Source organism: Lytechinus pictus, chromosome 11 (genome assembly GCF_037042905.1).
Source record: "Lytechinus pictus isolate F3 Inbred chromosome 11, Lp3.0, whole genome shotgun sequence".
Classification (NCBI taxonomy): domain Eukaryota; kingdom Metazoa; phylum Echinodermata; class Echinoidea; order Temnopleuroida; family Toxopneustidae; genus Lytechinus; species Lytechinus pictus.
This window is the reverse complement of record NC_087255.1, coordinates 31,522,991-31,543,042: the sequence shown is the minus strand read 5'-3', so window position 1 is coordinate 31,543,042 and position 20,052 is coordinate 31,522,991. Positions and strand designations below refer to the sequence as shown.

Below are 20,052 nucleotides of genomic sequence, written 5' to 3'. Positions count from 1 at the left end.
ATGCTCAGTTGGTTTAATTTTATCATTTACTTTGATAGTAATTATTAAAAGATAGTAGTGGAAATTACTACAAATATAATCTTGTCGCGATTCTCAGTCATTAAAAGTAGGCCTAAATGGGACAAAAGGGCAATTCATCCAAGATCGTTACCCTTGCTAAAGAGCACTCCTACAGAAGGTGCTGCTATTGGTTTCAGGAAAAAAAATATTTCTGAATGAAGAGAAATTGGGAAAATATTACCAATGAATACAAAACAAAGATTTTTCCCTTTATCACAAGGTGTATTCTACGGAGCCTTTAAAGTGCCATCGACTTGATGACTTGGCGAGATACTTTATCTTGCCATGTCGACATAATAACCTTATTATGTCGACATGGCGAGATACGTTTTCTCGCCAATTCGACTTATAAAAAGTTATGTGTCGACATGGCGAGATACGGTATCTTGCCATGTTGACTTATAAAACGTTATATGTCAACATAGCGAGATATTTTATCTTGCCAAGTCGACTTATAAAACATATGTCGACATGGCAAGATATGAAGTGTCCAAGGCCCGGCGAGAGTCCAAATATCTCGCCAAGTTGACATATAACTTTTTGTAAGTCGACTTGGCAAGATAACATATCTCGCCATGTCGACATATAACTTTAAATAAGTCGACTTGGTGCGATAACATATCTCGCCATGTCGACATAATAAGGTTATTATGTCGACATGGCAAGGTAAAGTATCTCGCCAAGCCGTCAAGTCAATGGCACTTTAAAGGCTCCGTAGTATTCAGACCATCTTGATCACCAGAATATATCTGTTTAATTACGAGTTCTAACTTATTCAGGCATTAAAATATCTGATAATTGGTTTCCTCGCATGGTATTAAAGTTCTCAATATTACAAGCATGCACAGGATGGTCTAATTAGCATGCAAGATTTATGCGGATGATGCCCAACTGCTTGCTGTGTTGAGAGGGTTCCTGTAAATTGCTTTCACACTGCAAAAAAACTTGTGACCTTGGAAAAATACCTGCGAATGTTCTTGTAATTTTGACAAACACCTACAGGCATTTTCTTTCTGGAATAATACAAGTATTTTGCTGTAACTAGTATTTTCTGATTGGGGGAGATCAGGGTAACTCACAATAAATTTCCTGATCCGAGAATATCTAGTATTCTTCAACTTCAAGCGGGTCTGTATAAGCCTACAGAAGGTGGTTTCAAACCGCCTCGATTTCGATCACAAGAATCCCTGTTAAATTATCATTATTATTATTATTATTATTAAATTATTATTTATTTATTATTAATTTATTATCGCATTCACACCACCCGAAACATAACCTCTTCTGGATAAGTTCATAAAGTTACAAGCATGCGCAGTATGGTCTAATAGGCAAGCAAGGCACGAGATTCAAAATCGCTAGCACAGCAGCCAACAAAGGCGCCCACGCCCAACTACATGCTGGGATAAAAGTTCCTGTAATTTGCTTTCACACTGCCAAGATACATGTGACCTTGGAAAAATCCCTGCGAAAGTTCTAGTAATTTTGACAAGTACATGTACTATTTAGCAGGTAATATCTTTCAGGGTGATTACGCATAATTTGCCTTCACACTGGCAAAATAACCTGGTATTTGCTGATCGGGGTAAATTTTCTGATCAGAAAATACCTAGAACTGACTTTGAGGCGGTCTGAAACCACCAAGAGACACCAATTAACCAATTAATATACAAAGTGTACATAAACAACAATGTAAACAGAGGAAATCCCAATGACCTCAAGCTGGTTTTCACATGAGCAGAAAAATGACAAGAATGGTTTGGCTAAAAGCCAACAAGGACCTTCATGTTTGATTTTGGAAACCACAATGTAAGCTTGCTTCATGTACATGTAGTCTGCTGTGCAAACCCTTCACTCGAATTAAGGGTCTGAATGTGCAGCCTACTCATGCCTTGTGTACAGAAGACCCTGTGCTAGTCTTTGCATGGAGACACACTTGTTGATCAGAGTTTCAATCAGGGTCTGTGCCTGCAGACTATGCTTCACCAATGCTGTGAATCATAAAGCGCATACATGTGGGTTTTCTTTCATTTGCAAATGTTAAAGTAGTAATTTGAAATTTCTGAAAATGCATGAAATTTTTAAAACAGGACACATGGGAAAACAGCTGGCAAAGGTCATTTCAAACTTTGAAAAATATAGGTAACCCTCTCAGTTTTGGAATATACAGGGATGCCATTTGCACAGTCTTGAAATCACAGAGAAAGACCCATGCAAAAGATGTTTTCTATGGTTCCATTATGATTTGCTCCGGTGACAATTGCTCTGCTCTAAATTTCACACATTATCCTGGGTTTAAGACTATTCTCTGCCCTAAACCTAACATAAAACCCCACTGTATGTCTTTAATACACAAAATTAAGCTCGGATCAATAGTTGCAGGAGCAAATGTCGTGTCAGCATTTTCTATGGACAATAATATGTTAAAAAAGCCCGAGTTCAGACTTGTCTGAAAAGTGCCATCCCTGATTATGATTAAGGCTTTTTATTTTTTTCATATATGACATGTTCCTCTCTTCTAGACTTCTCCCTTTTAATAATGGTAGACTGTAATACATGTATAGAATGTTTTTTTTTATCAATATCTCTAAAAAATCAACTATTAAAATGATCTCTTTGCAACTGATAGGCCCACATTACAGAAAGAATTAAAGTAATATTAATTAATAATGTGTGGCCAAATCCTAGCAAATTACTATGATTACCCTGGTACTGATCATTCCAATAGAAATTAAAAGCAATGTTACCAGCTACATGTACTATTACCAGCACGTCATTTGTATTGGTCTACAACTCTGGTATTTGAATAATTTTACCATTTGCTGTACTCTTCAATGAAATCATCATTACGCCCACAGCCCAAAATCATGTTTGTCTTTCAATATCGCAATACAAAGAGCAAGGTCGAAAGTAGTGGGAGTTCTCCTATTAGAACCATCACAGGACATACGTGTATGACTATGACATCACAATATTCTCTTGTGATACTATGAGCATGCTCACAACAAAATACACCAAGTATTGCTGGAACCAGTCAAACTTTTACATTGGCAATATCCCAACATCCCAATTAAAGGTCAAGTCCACTACAGGAAAATTTTGATTTGAATAAATAGAGAAAAATCAAACTAGCATAACGCTGAAAATTTCATCAAAATCGGATGGAAAATAAGAAAGTTATGACATTTCAAAGTTTCGCTTATTTTTCAAAAAACGGTGATACAATGTATGCACAACTCAGTGACATGCAAATGAGACAGTCGATGATGTCCCTCACTCACTATTTCTTTTGTTTTTTATTGTTTGAATTATACAATATTTCATTTTTTACAAATTTGACAAAATGGACCAATTGATTGAACCATACAGTATTAAACAATGCTAATTCCATATGTTCAGGGAGGAATTATTGTTGTTTCACTTGACAATGAGGAGAAAATTAGAATATTTTATATTTCATGTAATAAAATACAAAAGAAATAGTGAGTGGATGATGTCATCAGTTTCCTCATTTGCATACCGACCAGGATGTGCATATAACTGTTTTGTGAAATTAAGCAAAACTTTAAAATGTCATAACTTTCTTATTTTACATCCGATTTTGATGAATTTTTCAGTGTTATGTTTGATGGATTTTTCTCTTTTTATTCAAATAAACTTTTGTTGGGGTGGACTTGTCCTTAAAAGCATTTATACCATGGACCCTACCACAAAGGTCCATGTTTATACCAAGTTCCTTATCCTGTTGACAAAACTACTCAATCTTGATATCACAAGACCATCCTGATTCTTTAGGCATTCGGGCATTGTGGTATGAATTCATCTTTAATACAGTAGGTATACCATTAGCCAGATTTTTTTGCAGTTGTTTTTCCTCAAGTTCACATTCACACTCCTGTATCTAGCTACATGACTTGACACATACGTTCCATGCCTTAAAAAACAAGTGGAATGCCTCTGGCCGTCTCACCTGCATCACGCGATTCAATATAGCAGCAGTGCTGATTTTGAAAACTACTATAACTCGCACAAGATGTTCAGTGATACTTGGTTACTCTTATTTCCACGTTTTATGAACTAGACCAATACACTTATAGAGATATGATGGCAATTCAACAAATACCCCCAACGTGGCCAAAGTTCTTTGACCTTACATGACCTTTGACCTTGATCATGTGACCTGAAACTCGCACAGGATGTTCAGTGATACTTGATTACTATTATGTCCAAGTTTTATGAACTAGACCAACACACTTTCAAATTTATGGCTGTAATTCAACAAATACCCCAATTTGGCCAAAGTTCATTGACCCTAAATGACCTTTGACCTTGATCATGTGACCTGAAACTTGCACAGGATGTTCAGTAATACTTGATTACTATTATGTCCAAGTTTCATGAATCAGATCCATAAACTTTCAAAGTTATGATGGTAATTCAACAGATACCCCCATTCGGCCAAAGTTCATTGACCCTAAATGACCTTTGACCTTGGTCATGTGACGTGAAACTCATGCAGGATGTTCAGTGATACTTGATTAACCTTATGTATAAGTTTCATGAACTAGGTCCATATATTTTCTAAGTTATGATGACATTTCAAAAACTTAACCTTAGGTTAAGATTTTGATGTTGATTCCCCTAACATGGTCTAAGTTCATTGACCCTAAATGACCTTTGACCTTGATCATGTGACATGAAACTCAGGCAGGATGTTCAGTAATACTTGATTAACCTTATGGCCAAGTTTCATGAACTAGGTCCATATACTTTCTAAGTTATGCTGTCATTTCAAAAACTTAACCTCAGGTTAAGATTTGGTGTTGACGCCGCCGCCGCCGCCGCCGTCGCCGCCGCCGTCGGAAAAGCGGCGCCTATAGTCTCACTCTGCTATGCAGGTGAGACAAAAACCAGTACTTAGTGTTAAGTTAAGAAAACAGTTTAAATCAAGGGAGCAAGTTACAAATTGTGGCCTCAGTTTAAGTCCGAGTAAACTAGGCAGTTGATCTACTTCTCAGATAGTCTAATATCACATGGGCTATTAACCCATTTGGTCTAAATATCAATTTGGTCTTATTGCTGTTTGGTCCAACCATGGACTTTCAAGGTCCATGGTCCAACCATACTACATTTACAATAGGCTAATACCTATTATCGTCAATTAAAATTTAGTCTTATTTTCATTTTCTTTAATACCTACTTATCATTTTTTACTTTGTAGACTTGGTTCAAACCACTTTTAAATCATAGTGTATAAGACAATAAACTAGTGTTAGACCAGGGACTCCCAATTCCCTGTTTAGACCATGTGGATATGAATAGGCCGACTGGAAATTAGACAAAATGGTAAATAGGCTTTAATGGCAATTACATCAAATGATATTTATAGCAGATAAACTTCCCCATTCAACAAACTAGACTCACATACTTTGCAGGAAGTGAAGCATGTTATACCCCTTTCATAAACCTATCCTCCAATTAGCCGCCTAATAGTAATGCGGATAATTCAATAAAAATTGCGTTCACAAACCCCGAAAATTATCCGCATTCTTTTTACGAGCGCCCGTCCTGAAAAAGGCGGATAATCGTCATGACAACTGGACACGCCCCCTCCGATGCGGTTGTGTTGGAAAAGGGTGACCTTGTGACCGCACCATGGCAATTATCCGCATTATTTGGAAATACGTTCATAAACTCAAAATCTTGTCCCGATGCTGCTATTATGCGGATAATTGCAGCATCAAAATAATGCGGATAACTCTGGTCCTCCTCCGATTTTACGACCAAATTATGCTGCTATTAGCCGCATAATTGGGTTTATGAAAGGGGTATGAGAAGTGGCTAGGAGATTAATGTCTGACCAATGCCTATGTAAAAAGTACTTCAAAGCGATTGGACGTTTTGCTTTCAGAAAGTCATACAAAGCTTAATACTTAAATAACACCAGTTTGATTGATTGATATCACAGGTAAAAAAGAAAGTATTTGCAGCAAACAATTATTTCATGAGAATAAATCAAGGCTAAATATCACCATATTTAATATCCATATATCATATGTCTACATGGAAATCTGGTATATTAAACCTCTCTTTGTAAATTCATGAAATCTTAGCTCACAACTAAAAATTCTGATGATCACTAACACAGAAAAACATATGTGGGACAGTGCATTAATATTGCTTGGAAAAATACCAGACATTTGATGGAATACCGTGCTTATTTTGTTAATTTCTCAGCAATTCGCATTTTCTTCCAGCAGATATTTATTTATTCATGCACACAATTTTGGGTGGTAAGTTTGGATTCCATCCGAACTCATTTTGAGATCGTTACCACTACTGGTATTTATCTTTAAACTAAATGTGGCAAAAAGTTGATTTGGTACCTTAAAACCAATGATTTTTCACTGACAAACCAATTGATTGATTGATGGATTGATTCATTCATTTATTTACTTACTCATTTCTGAACGCTATGTCAATATACACAGTGTGACCATAATAAAAGTAAATGTAATACATTTTTACATAAAAAGAGGTAAATGAATATAAATATTTTGACTAATGAAGAAACTTTGCATTCAAATTCTTGATTGCTACCTGTACAAGCATTTGAATGAACAAAGGAAGAATTCCAAAATTTACCTCTGATCAATGCAAATTAAATAATTGGGAATCTGATTCAGTTCAATCAAATCATTTGTAAAATACTCCATGGCTACAGAGTCAAAAGCTTTAGGGTGTGTTTATGTGCCATATTTCTACCCTAGAATCATGATTTCAATCATGATTTAAAAAACTATTCTGCAGAATCACGAAATTTTGTGTTTAGTCAAAAGTAAAAGTAATCATGTTTCAAATTATGAGGAACGTGATACATGGAAAAGGGGTGTTTGGAAAGACATTTTTGCAGAATCACTATCGAAAAAGGTCGAATATAAATTGTAACAGTCATTTGAATCATGATTCTATAACATCATTGTGTCGGTCCTACTTCCATGTTCATGATATACAGCAGGCTGCCAGTGGTATTCTTTGCTTTCGCTTCACACAGTAGCCTTGCACATGTATTAAAAATCAATGTTGTGTATCATTTGCGATTAAACCACTTTGAAGTTGATCTATAATTCCTGGGTCAAACTGAACACGACGATGCGCACTGGCTAGGCCTGAAGTGATGGAGAAACAGCGTAGGAGAGAGAGTCGACTAAACCCTAATTCTGCAGTTACCGTGATTTATGTTTGTGTTTTGAATCATGATTCAAATCAAGATTCTGGCTTAGGTCACTTAAACGCAGCCATAATGAAACTGTCTCTTGGTTGTACACAAAATTTAGGTCCCTCGGAGAGGACCTTAAGCCGTTGGTCCCCTGGTTGCTTGCTCACAGGCATTCGTGCTTTCTTAGCACTCAGGTAAAACAACCTCGGTATAACAAAATTGGAATAGATTTCATTTGGAAGAGACAAACATGTTAATACTTCAGCAACAAAAAAAGCAGGTGAGATTCCTACCTGATATACGACTATCGCTGATCATTATGATGTCATACTTTGAAGCCTTGTATCCTGGAAGCATGTTTTTTACCTTTGGATTGATCCCAAATTCCGACCCACCTGTGAGAAAAGAAAACAAATAATCAATCAATGACCTACATCTCATAAGTAAAATAACTGGTATCACTCAGGTCTCACTGCTACTATATGACCTTTCCATGGATCCAAAATTCTGACCCACCTCAATGATAAAGAGTGTACCAAAGCTAGATATAAAAAAAAAGGTAAAATAAGCTATGCCAGTATAATTATCTTAAGTATTAACTGGTATACATTGTTGGATTGACCCCGATTCAGACCCACCTACATGTATAAATGTTGAAATGTGTAAATATACCAGAACGAGAGAAACAAATTCAAAATGATCAAAATAATCAATGACATCATGCATAGCAATGATATATCTTATCTTTTGATTGAGCTTTAGCATTTGAGCCACCTAGAGATGATGGAGAATGGTACACACATGTACAAGGGTGAGAGAAAACGATATAGCACAATACATTATCAGTATCACACGTGCAGTATTATGAATCATGCCCGTGTTGACTCGGAACTCTTCAGTAAATAAAAAATGCAGTTGCAATGATAACTGTATGGCAGAACCATCTCCTCATTGATTACTGTGGTAATACTTTATAATAAATATCACATGTCTGGCATCAAAATGTCCACCAGTTTCTTTAATATATGAAAATTTATATTTTACATGTATACAGGGCTTTTGGAAAAATCATACTAGTATAACTGAGGTCATATATTGGTTCGACAGTCACCATCTTTATAATGAATATATGTATCGGGGTATCATGTGACAATGATGTCATACTAGACTTGTGATGCTGTATGATAAACGTTCCCTCCTTTTTAACCCCTGTCTATAGACAATCGATGTTTAAAAAAAAAAAAGGATGAGCTATACCAGGCCTAGTGTTCCAAAGTTCCAAATTGTATGAAAATTGTGAAAATTCAATAAATGCTGTCCTAGCAACAGGACAGACAGCAAACTTTTTTCCAACGATCCCATCAAGTACATGAGATCAGTACCATGCTATATTGCTATGTTTACATTGTATAGCAATCTCATAAATTACACTTCATAGTCAACTGTATTTTAAAACAGTTGAAGAAAACAGAAAAAGAAAGTTGGTAACACTAAATTTATCACTATCATGAGACCATCCATGTGACAAAGTGACTTTGCATTATAGTCTGCAGGCACAGACCCTGGTTTTCGCAATTTGCATAGTGCATAATGCAGAGTCTGAAGTAGTGAGACTAGATTCAGTATGTACTGTGGCTGGCTCTACTTATTTGACTATGACACCGTTCTCACTACCGTCCTAAAACTAGTTTTATGGAAACTAGTTTAACGTGTAATGTGAACGGTCAAAGCGGTCTTGGAAGCGATCTTCCAATCTGGTTCAGAAAACCACCTCGCAATGTACATGTAGTTTTGAAGATCGCATTACCTCATTAAACTGGGTTTAGCATATTAAAAGTGAGGACACAACCATTCTTCGGGAAGCGATCTTCTGACATTTTGAGCGTGCTACTCCACACACTGTATGTGGCATGCCTACGCTGCGGTTTCAAATTTTGCGCAAAACACGTCACCCCATTGAGAGTGTTCCCATAGCAACAAGACCGCTTTACGTGAAGTGGTTTTGAAAACCACTTTCGGGTGATCAAATGGGAAGTTGGGAACGCTAGCATAGCAATCTTCCAAACTGGTTTCCTGAAGCAATTTCCAGCAAACTAGTTTTACTTTTAGGTAGTATAATGAGAACGGTGTCACAGAGTCTTTAGAGTCTAGTCTTCACCCTAGACCTGTTATTGGTCAGTATCAAATATGAGACTGTGCTTGTAGACTAATTATTATTGAGCATAGGAAAACATTCATTTTACCAGTACTGCACTATGATAGATACATACATAGTTCATAATTTTAACAAAAGTTTTGATTTATCACAAAACTAGGTTTTAATGTACAGAATTTACATTGTACAATATCTTTCTTAAAGGCTAACCCCCCCAAAAAAAAAATATATAGGCCTATATATATATATATATATATATATATATATATATATATATATATATATATATATATATATATAATGTAATATAATATGAATAAAAGAACATCAACCAAGCATAACACTAAAAATTTAATCAAAATCTGAAGTTGTAGAATCAAGGTGGTTTTAACAATTCAACCTTGCAACCGAAATTCATCTTGGCAACTTGCTGGAAACAGTCTAATGTGTGGCAATTACAATGTATAAAACTTTCTACATGTAGGTACCGGTACTACAGGACTACAGGTTCAAATGGATTATATTGAAATATTGCATCTTACAATTTAAGTATAGTAATTTTTGAATATTTTCCAATTAACAGTTTCAGCCACTTTGCTCTCACTTTATTTTATTTTTTCTTCTAAACAATGACTATTCAAACACTTGTGAAATACAAAAGTGATTGCATATGAGAAAGCTACATGAATGAATTCAAATTTTGAATGTGAATGATCTATAACAATTTTTTTTAAACAGGCACTTGATGTCTTGATCAAACTGCACAGTGTATGGTACAGATGGGTACCTCGAATACAGATCAAACACAGCATTTTACATCATAATATATGCATTGTAAACATAGTACCAGGCAGCAACAAGCATGCCCTGTAGGCCCTTTCAATCAACCATATCATTTTTCACCTATGAATAAAAAAATAAAAAAAGAACGTTCAATACGGTTCAAAGTTGATGCTATAGCCAAATAGTTTGTAAGCTGGAATCTAAAAATACTCTCCTGGTAACAGTATATTATTAAGTATTAAAATAACATTGAGAGTTATGAAAATTTGTTACAAAATAGAAAGATCCTTCGCATGGATCCTTTCTTTCATGCATGTAGATGTTGGATGCTAAAAGACCATTTCCAATGCTTCATGCTAATTTCCTTTCAGCTTTTATTGAACCTCCATGTATTTTTATTGCAGTCAAAGTTTACACATACTCAATATCCATGTACATGTAGTTTATTAATATTATAAATATCCCCATTAATATTATCTTCCCCTTTCACCTGTGCATTGTTCAGATATATTATTTTCATGAATGTTTTCAAATACAAAAATATGAAATAAAGAAATTCATCATAAGCCATAGAAATGCATAATACAATAAATTTATGATACTGGTTAGATTGAGGTAGAAGTTCACATCACAAATACAAGTATCAATTTTAATTACTCTGCTGTCCATTGGAATATGAAGGCCTTGCACACTTTTACCACAATAATAGTATATAAAATTATTATCGGGCTATATGCTGCGGCATGTACGGTTGTGTCACAAATCTAAAGCAATTATTAAAGGGACAAGTCCACCCCAACAAAAAGTTAAATTGAATAAAAGAAAAAAAAATCCATCAAGCATAATACTGTATATTTAAAGCTGTTATTTTCGCGGATTGCCGATCGGCCGCATATCTAACTACACGCAAAAATATTGACACATAATAGTAATTGGTGCCAATAACAAACTTTGCTATTGCAAACATCCTGTGAGGTGAAAATGTGGAGATAAGCACCTACATATGTACAAAAAATAAGGTTGAAAATGTATGGTTAGTAATTCAAAAAGGTAACTAGAAAGCCTAGAATTTCACTTTTTTTTAATTTCTCAAACAAGATTAGAGCCTAAATTAATTCCTGACATATGTTTGTCAATATCTATTCACTCACTGCAATATTACAATGTATTTTCCATAAAACAATTTGATTTTATTGTCATCTGATTGACTCTATACACATGTATATTGGCAGCTATTTGCATACTCATTAATATTCATAGTTCACATGACCTGAGGTTTTGAAGGTGTAAGATTTTGTTTTCATAAAATTCAACATTTTTGCACTGAAAACAACTTTTAAAAAATGAATCTAACAAAACACAACTTCCAAAGATTACTCTTACAGATCAAACAGTGACATGATGAATTTTCAGATCTAAAGGTACAAAAAAGATTCAAGCACTTTTTCCACACTTTATAAAAGTGGGACATATACATGTATGTACAAAAGATATGTCAGCATGAGGGTTGTGAGGAGCATATGTTTGCACATGATTTGCACTATTTTTGCTTCTGAGATGCTGTCAAAGTGTTTGTTTGGTACATCTTTTGATCGCGAATTAAAAAACCTGCGAAAATGTCAGGACCCCACGATTCGCGAAAAATTCTGTCAGCGAAAAAAACAGCTTTTTCACCTGTGATCAATATTAGAATTTCCAATACATTAAAGGTCAAGTTCATTAAAATATTTAGTGTTTCATGATTTCATCTCATGAAATACAAAAGAAATAGTGAGTGAGTAATAATGTCATCAGTTCCCTCATTCGCAATGCCAACCAGGATGTGTATACAACTGTTTTGCGAAACTTTAGAATGTCAAAATTTTCTTATTTTACATCCGATTTTGATGAAATTTTCAGCACTTAATATTAACGACCATAAAAATCTTAATAATTGTTTCAATAATGGACACTTACCTATAAAAACGGTTGCATCTACATGAGGATATTTCTCCACAAGGGGAGTTACAACTTTTATTGCCTCATCGTCTTCATCTTGTATACAGATAAGCAGTTCAAACTGTAAAATAAAAAGAAAATATGAGGATATTTATCTTTAGAACATAAAGTTCATATTGATATTTTCTTCATTTTACAGGCAAATACTGTAGAAACCCATCCATCAAAATGTCAACAAAATTGAATTACCGGTATATCTTGAAGGGATTTATGACATTTCAACGTTTTCAAATACATGCAAGTTGCTCAAGACTGTCTTTTGTTTGATAAATTACATTGGGGCCCTTTGGGGGACTACCATACAAGTTCCACAATGAACTACATGTATGTTTGACAATGCTGCAAAGGCCTGTTACTATGGTATTATAATACCTGGGGTCCGTTGCAGAAAGAGTTGCGTTTAAACGCAAGTCAAAAAATCAATCGCAAGTCCCAAATGCGCGTTGTTGATTGGTTGAAAATCAAGTTACGCATGATTTTTAGAGTTGTGATTGATTGCAACTCTTTCTGCAACAGGCTCCTGGGCAGACAATAATAACAATATATTTCTGAGCATAGGCTCCAGAGGTTTGAAGAATACAGTACTATTAAAAACTAAACTAAATCTCATTTGCTTTGATGTTAGAGAACTAGGAATTAATCATTTTCTTTTCGATCTTGTTATCTTTTAACATCTTCAGTAATTGGGAATATTCTTTCTCTCTTGGGGTTACATGTACTCTTTTTTTAATTTAAATTTCTGTACAAATATGTTCATTAAGTCTATACATGTACTACAGATTATAAATAGGGGATATTAGAACTTATTATAGAAGAAACATTCTTTAAAATTCCCATGACAGATTTTTACAGCAACAATTTTGAAGAAAATGGTAGCCCCTAGGAATATGTTTTGAGAATTGGTATAATACTGTTCTTGTATTGCATTGCATCATAAGACCAAATTATATGTAGTACATGTACAGTATGCAGCAGTTATGAATACAGTGTTTAAAGGTAAAAGATAGAATACAGCAAACAATTATTTCATGAGAAAGTCTTTTAAATCAAGGTTACAGTAATTGTCAAAATATTATACATCTAGATCTGGTGTACATTTATCAGGGCGCGACAAACCCGCTTGCCCGGGGCAAGTGAAAATGACGTGCGGGCAAGCATTTCTCAAAGTCAATTGCCCGATCGGGCAAGTGGTTATTTTGGAAATAAAATATCAGTAGACCCTCTAAATTTCAATACCTTTTGGATAATCACAACTATCTCTCATATTTTGTCAAACCAGTAAAAAAAAACAGTGGAAACTAATGTAAAATCAGTGCCAATTACCAATAATTTATCGCCAGGTACCTTCTTCGAAAAACCGTGCCATCGCATCTTACGTTCTATGTTTGCAATGACTGCGCATGCGCTACTATCTTGCGCAATTTGCTGATGCAAACCAACAACAACAAAAAACACCAAAAGTGGCTAAAATTTCACATTTGCAAAAATCCATGAAATGGCCATCTATTTTCCATATTACCTTGAAATTGTTTTGATTTAGTTGGAAACTACCGAAAAATGAAGAATATTCAGCTCTTTCTTGACTCAGATTTATGATGATGTTACACTCGGTAAATGTTCTTTATTATTGTGGTCCCACATGTAGACTTTCATGGTGTTGACCCAAAACCCATGAAAGTCTACCTGCGGGACTACAATAAAAAAATATTGACCGAGTGTAACATCATAAAATGATGAAGAAAAGACAAGAGAGAGGTGAATATTCTGAATTGTCTTGATAGTTTCCAACTAATTTTTTAAAAAATTCAAGGAAATACGGAAAATATATGACCATTTCATGGATTTAAAGATGCAAAATGTGAAATTTTAGCCACTCCACTTTTGATTTTTTTTTTTTACATCATAAAAAGTTCTTTTTCAGAGTCAATAAAGAGCTGAATATTTTTTCACTGGCTTTCTTTATAGTTTCCAACTAAATCAAAACAATTCTAAGGAAATATGGCAAACAGATAACCATTTCGTGGATTTAAAATGCAAAATATAAAATTTTAGCAACTTTTGGTGAAGGTAAAGTTTTTTTTTTTACAACCTTAAACGCCCATTTATAAATAGTGAAAAGTTTTTTTCAAAATAAACATAATGACTCTGGCCTACGTTGCTGGAAATAAACTTTTAAATGTGTGTTCTTTTATACTGTACATGATTCTCAATCGTTATTTTGTGCTGTCATAATAAAACAAGTGGAATTCCTCTGGCCGTCTCACCTGCATCACGCGATTCAATAGAGCAGCAGTGCTGATTTTGAAAACTACTATAACTCGCACAAGATGTTCAGTGATACTTGGTTACTCTTATTTCCACGTTTTATGAACTAGACCAATACACTTATAGAGATATGATGGCAATTCAACAAATACCCCCAACGTGGCCAAAGTTCTTTGACCTTACATGACCTTTGACCTTGATCATGTGACCTGAAACTCGCACAGGATGTTCAGTGATACTTGATTACTATTATGTCCAAGTTTTATGAACTAGACCAACACACTTTCAAATTTATGGCTGTAATTCAACAAATACCCCAATTTGGCCAAAGTTCATTGACCCTAAATGACCTTTGACCTTGATCATGTGACCTGAAACTTGCACAGGATGTTCAGTAATAATTGATTACTATTATGTCCAAGTTTCATGAATCAGATCCATAAACTTTCAAAGTTATGATGGTAATTCAACAGATACCCCCAATTCGGCCAAAGTTCATTGACCCTAAATGACCTTTGACCTTGGTCATGTGACGTGAAACTCATGCAGGATGTTCAGTGATACTTGATTAACCTTATGTATAAGTTTCATGAACTAGGTCCATATATTTTCTAAGTTATGATGACATTTCAAAAACTTAACCTTAGGTTAAGATTTTGATGTTGATTCCCCCAACATGGTCTAAGTTCATTGACCCTAAATGACCTTTGACCTTGGTCATGTGACATGAAACTCAGGCAGGATGTTCAGTAATACTTGATTAACCTTATGGCCAAGTTTCATGAACTAGGTCCATATACTTTCTAAGTTATGCTGTCATTTCAAAAACTTAACCTCAGGTTAAGATTTGGTGTTGACGCCGCCGCCGCCGTCGCCGTCGGAAAAGCGGCGCCTATAGTCTCACTCTGCTATGCAGGTGAGACAAAAATGATAAAACAAATTGGGCAAGCAGTTTTATCTATGGGGCAAGCAAATTTTTTCATGAAATTTTTTTTTGTAGAGGCCTGCATTTATGTAAACATATCTTTGTAAAATCATGAAATCTTAGCTCAAAGTCGATAATTCTGATGATCACTAACACAGAAAGTAAATGTGGGACACTCCAGGGAATAATTTTGCTTTACAAATTTGAATAGCATTTTTCATCATAAGAGAAAAGCTCTCAACTAATGAACAGTCATACATGTATGTAAAAATATGCTATACAAAAGACTTTATGCATAGCAGTCTTTCAAAAAATGTGGAGCAAATTGCGATGCAATACCAGGAAAATTATTCCCTGCACTGTATTAATATTGCTTCGAAAAATACCTTACATTTGATGAAATTCCATGCTTATTTTACTCATTTCTCAGCAATTACGCATTTTCTTCCAGACCTTTTTGCCTTTTGGTACATATTTTTTATTTATACATACAAACACTTTGGTGGTAATTTCATTGGAATCTGTTCAAACTCATTTTGAGATCGTTACCACAACTGGTTTTTATCTTTAACATCACATTTATTATAATTGTTTTGATCAATTTACACCATTTTTTTATTTGATTATACAATTCTTGTTGGAAATAGATCAAATATTTTTTTTCTTTTTTTGTACTCTTGATTATGATTGATATACATGTACATAAGAGTGCAATAATAAGTAAAAGTATGAGATCATTTCCTATATTAAAAGATCTGCACATTTTATCATTGTTTCATCACCTATGAGAATATACAGGTGTAAATAATCAAATCAAAAACTTGCATAAATTGATCAAAACAATGTTCAAGTGTTTTGTTTATCAGTATTCCAAGGCAATGATTGTAGCTAGTTACTACCACACTAGAATTCTCACCCATGATGCACTGTGATATACGAACCATAAATGCACATATTTGGGCTGCATGTCTCCCTGAGATATTTTCTCACAGTAATAATAAGCCTAGAAGTATAGATATTTGGTTTAAGGCTCAAGTCTTGGTACATTTGGTACAAATAGGGAAAATACCTTAAAGGAGAATGAAACCCTTGAAACCAGCTGAATCCATATCAAAGAGAAAAATCAAAGAAACATATTGTTGAAAGTTTGAGGAAGATTGAATGAATAATAAGAAAGTTATGAGCATTCGAATATTGAGATCACTAGTGCCATGTAGATCCTCCCAACGGCAATGCGACCAAGATCTGTGATATCACACACGTACAACTCCCTCATTACTTTAGTACTTATTTCACTTATATTCTCACTTTTATAGAGTCTATCACAAGGTGAGGTGTTCTCTTTATGAGATGACAAGTACAGAGGTTTCACAACATTATATCATTGATGAATCGTTTGTCATATGATTAGAATGAGCAAAAACAGATGTTTTGGGGTATATTTTCAGTGTCCAAATGGGAGAGTTGTACGTGTGTGACATCACAGATCTTGGTCGCATTGCCAATGGGAGGATCTCCATAGCATTAGTGATCTCGACATTCAAATGCTCATAATTCTTTTATTGCTAGTCCTATTTTTCTCAAAGTTTTGTTGATCTTATTCTTTGATTTTTCTGCTTTCACAAAAGCTAACTTGCTCCAAGAGTTTCATTCTCCTTTAATACATTTGCTCAATAATGTATCCTGGTTTTGAGACACTGTAGCTAAACCTGATGGCGTCTTTAGGATTGCAATCTTCTTGAAGGGGTGTGCATGTAGGCCCAAAGCACACACTGAACAGTCATAACATAGACCCCGTTCTCAATATGCTTTCTAAAATTACATGTAGTTTACTGGGAACTGGTTCAGGAAACCAGTTTGGAAGATCGCTTTGCTAGTGTTCCCATTTGATCACCCAAAAGTGGTTTTCAAACTCACTTCAAACAAAATGATTTTGTTGCTATGGGAACGCTCTCAGTGGGGAGACACGATTCGTGCAAAATTTGAAACCGCATCATAGGCATTCTACACAGTGTGTAGAGTAGTGCGCTCAAAATGTGCAAAGAACAGTTGAGTCCTCACGCTATTAAAAACCAGTTTAACGAGGCAAGGCGATCTTGAAAACTACATCGCGAGGTGGTTTTATGAACCAGTTTGGAAGATCGCTTTGACTGTTTTAGTTTTAGTTTTAGGAGCGTAGTGAGAACGGTGTCATACAGTCTATGAGCTTCTTCACACTCATAAAACATTGTACATGCACTTTTGCTTGAAATGAAGCCCGTTTTACATTTCATCTACAATCTGCTTTTACATAGTGCTTAATACATTGGAACGACTTGTCTCAGCGCTCTACAGATATATTATTACCCCGGTCATCGGATTCAATCGGTCATTCCCGCACACAATGTGTGCACATCCTCCACTCCCTGGGGAGTATTCCAGTCAGTCACCGGTGAGGCGAAAACAGTACTGGACAAGCTAAAATGACTTTCACATCCTACCGGGTACCTATTTAGCACGTCGATCAAAAGCTTTGGGGGTTGGGACCCATTTTTTCTGTATTAAATCATCACGTTTAATAGCAGTAATAAAGACCAAACATCTTGTAATGGTGACAACACAAAAAGCAGATCTAGGGCCAACTTAACTGCATGAATATTTTATTGTTTCAAATAGAATGTAATTTTCTAGTTCTTTGTTTGGTTTATTTCAAACACAGTGCAGATGCTAGGCCTTCATGATTGTAGGTTTGCTTCTCTAATTTTGCTGCGTTTTATTTTAGTACCCTTTTAAGACTGGATTTCCTCTTAGAGGCGTTAGCAAGGACAGGGTCTTGTACAGGTTTATAATAGTTAAAGATTAACAATGATCAAAGTTTGAATTAACCACAAACCATCATAATCAATAGCAGGCAAAGTACTTCGACATACACTGTATAATACACTATTAACAATTAATTAAAGGGTGGTTCCTCTTTGTGGGAAAATTAAAAAAATCTTTTTTAAAATTTAGAATGGGCGGGGGCGGAGTGACGTCACATCCAATAACGACAACAGCACTGACCTTTTCGCGATGAAAACAAAGTACATGTATAAGAAACACAATGAAATAATGTCAGAAACAGCACTGAAAATTTCAGAAAGATTCATGAACTTTCAGATAACGAAATGGGTAATTAAACTCAATTATCACTACGTTCAGCGCAAAGTATGAATGCAATGTTTGTGTATTATGCATTGTAGGCATGCCAAAATGCTGCGCTGCTGTATGGGTTGCTAGTGCATTGTTTTCCTTGGCCGGTCGGTTGCTAAGGCTCGAGATTTAAAATGCCCGGATGTTCGCCCCGGACTATAAGACCAATGATAGGGTTAATATCAGATGCCCTTTAATATGACAAACACCTGAAAAGCAAGGGGAGACCAGTGTAGTCCCATTTATTTATATTTTAGTGTACATGTACTGTACACAGTCCATGTGACTCAAAGCACATCAAACTTTCAGATCATTTGGGTGATTCACAAACCTTAATAGGACATACATGTAGATCCTTTATGATCAATTTCCTATTAAATTGCATTGATGAAGTTTCTATTAGGAATTAAAAATCATGACCATTCAACTACATGTAATGTAAGGTTGAAACTGGAATGTGACTTGGAATTTAATTCATTGTAATCACGTTCGAATGAGCAGACTGATGATTTACACAATCAAAACCCTCAAAAAAAGTGAATGCAATGAAATTTAATCTTCTTTTTGTCACAGTGTGCTGTTTGATAATCACTTTATAAACAAAAGTTACAAGTATCACCATGTATCTCTGTTAAAGTGTGATAAAAAATAAATACATGTATACAAGAAAAAAAGTTAAGTGCCCCAGGACTCGCCTTTCATATATATGTAGTACGCCAATGATTTATACTCCACTTAAACTTCTGTGTGGAGTATTAAAGCTTTTACTTAAACCTGTATATTTGCAAATATGTTTTTTTTTTAAAGTTACCCCCCCCCCCCCCCCGGAGTAAGTCCTGTGAAAGGACAAGTTGGGCATACTATACGTCAAATAGCTTGGACCAGAAATCAGTGCACCTTTAATTGCTGAAAATTGGCTTCTAAGAAACAAATCACACATGCTTTGCATAAAAATCAGATCTGAAAATTGTTTTAGCTTTAAAAGCAATAATTAGACTTCTAAAAAGTCAAATAAATGTATGCAGACAAGTACATGCAACTGTAAATTTTATTGATATTGAAACACAGTGCAACTTACCCTTGGATAGCTGAGTTGGAAGTATGATTCTAGATTAGACGGAAGGTTAGCATCCACTCCACATAGTGGTTTGAGAATTGATACACCAGGCATCTCCTCTCGCAAGACATTTGAGGGTTTATGGTACATACATAGTTTCCTGTAAAGGTGAGACAAAAATCATAGAGTTGATAAAATGATAGAAATCAAATAATAATTGAACGGTGCTTTATGCAGATGTTTCTTTCAAAGCACACGGTGGGCTGACTAAATAATAACAAATATTTATTCAAAAGTACAGTCCGACCTCTACATGTATTATCCGGCCTCTCCTTATCAGGATCTTTCTATTATCCGGCCGCACTCTTGCCAAGATTTTTCTTTTTCAATCTAGTACATGGGGGAAATGAGATTTCAAT

At 35.0% G+C, this 20,052-nt stretch overlaps 1 protein-coding gene across 1 annotated transcript in view; it reads right to left on the bottom strand.

Moving 5' to 3' along the window:
- LOC129271183 (ceramide glucosyltransferase-B-like) overlaps nucleotides 1-19,788 on the bottom strand; it is a 30,289-nt gene extending 10,501 nt beyond the window's left edge. The window contains exons 1-3 of the mRNA XM_054908556.2: nucleotides 19,655-19,788; nucleotides 12,174-12,276; nucleotides 7,573-7,674 (exon numbers count right to left, since the gene is read on the bottom strand). Coding sequence (XP_054764531.2) covers nucleotides 7,573-7,674; nucleotides 12,174-12,276; nucleotides 19,655-19,783 — 334 coding nt within the window. The 5' untranslated portion in view covers nucleotides 19,784-19,788. The remainder of the gene's footprint in view (nucleotides 1-7,572; nucleotides 7,675-12,173; nucleotides 12,277-19,654) is intronic.
- Between the last annotated feature and the right edge of the window lie 264 nt (nucleotides 19,789-20,052).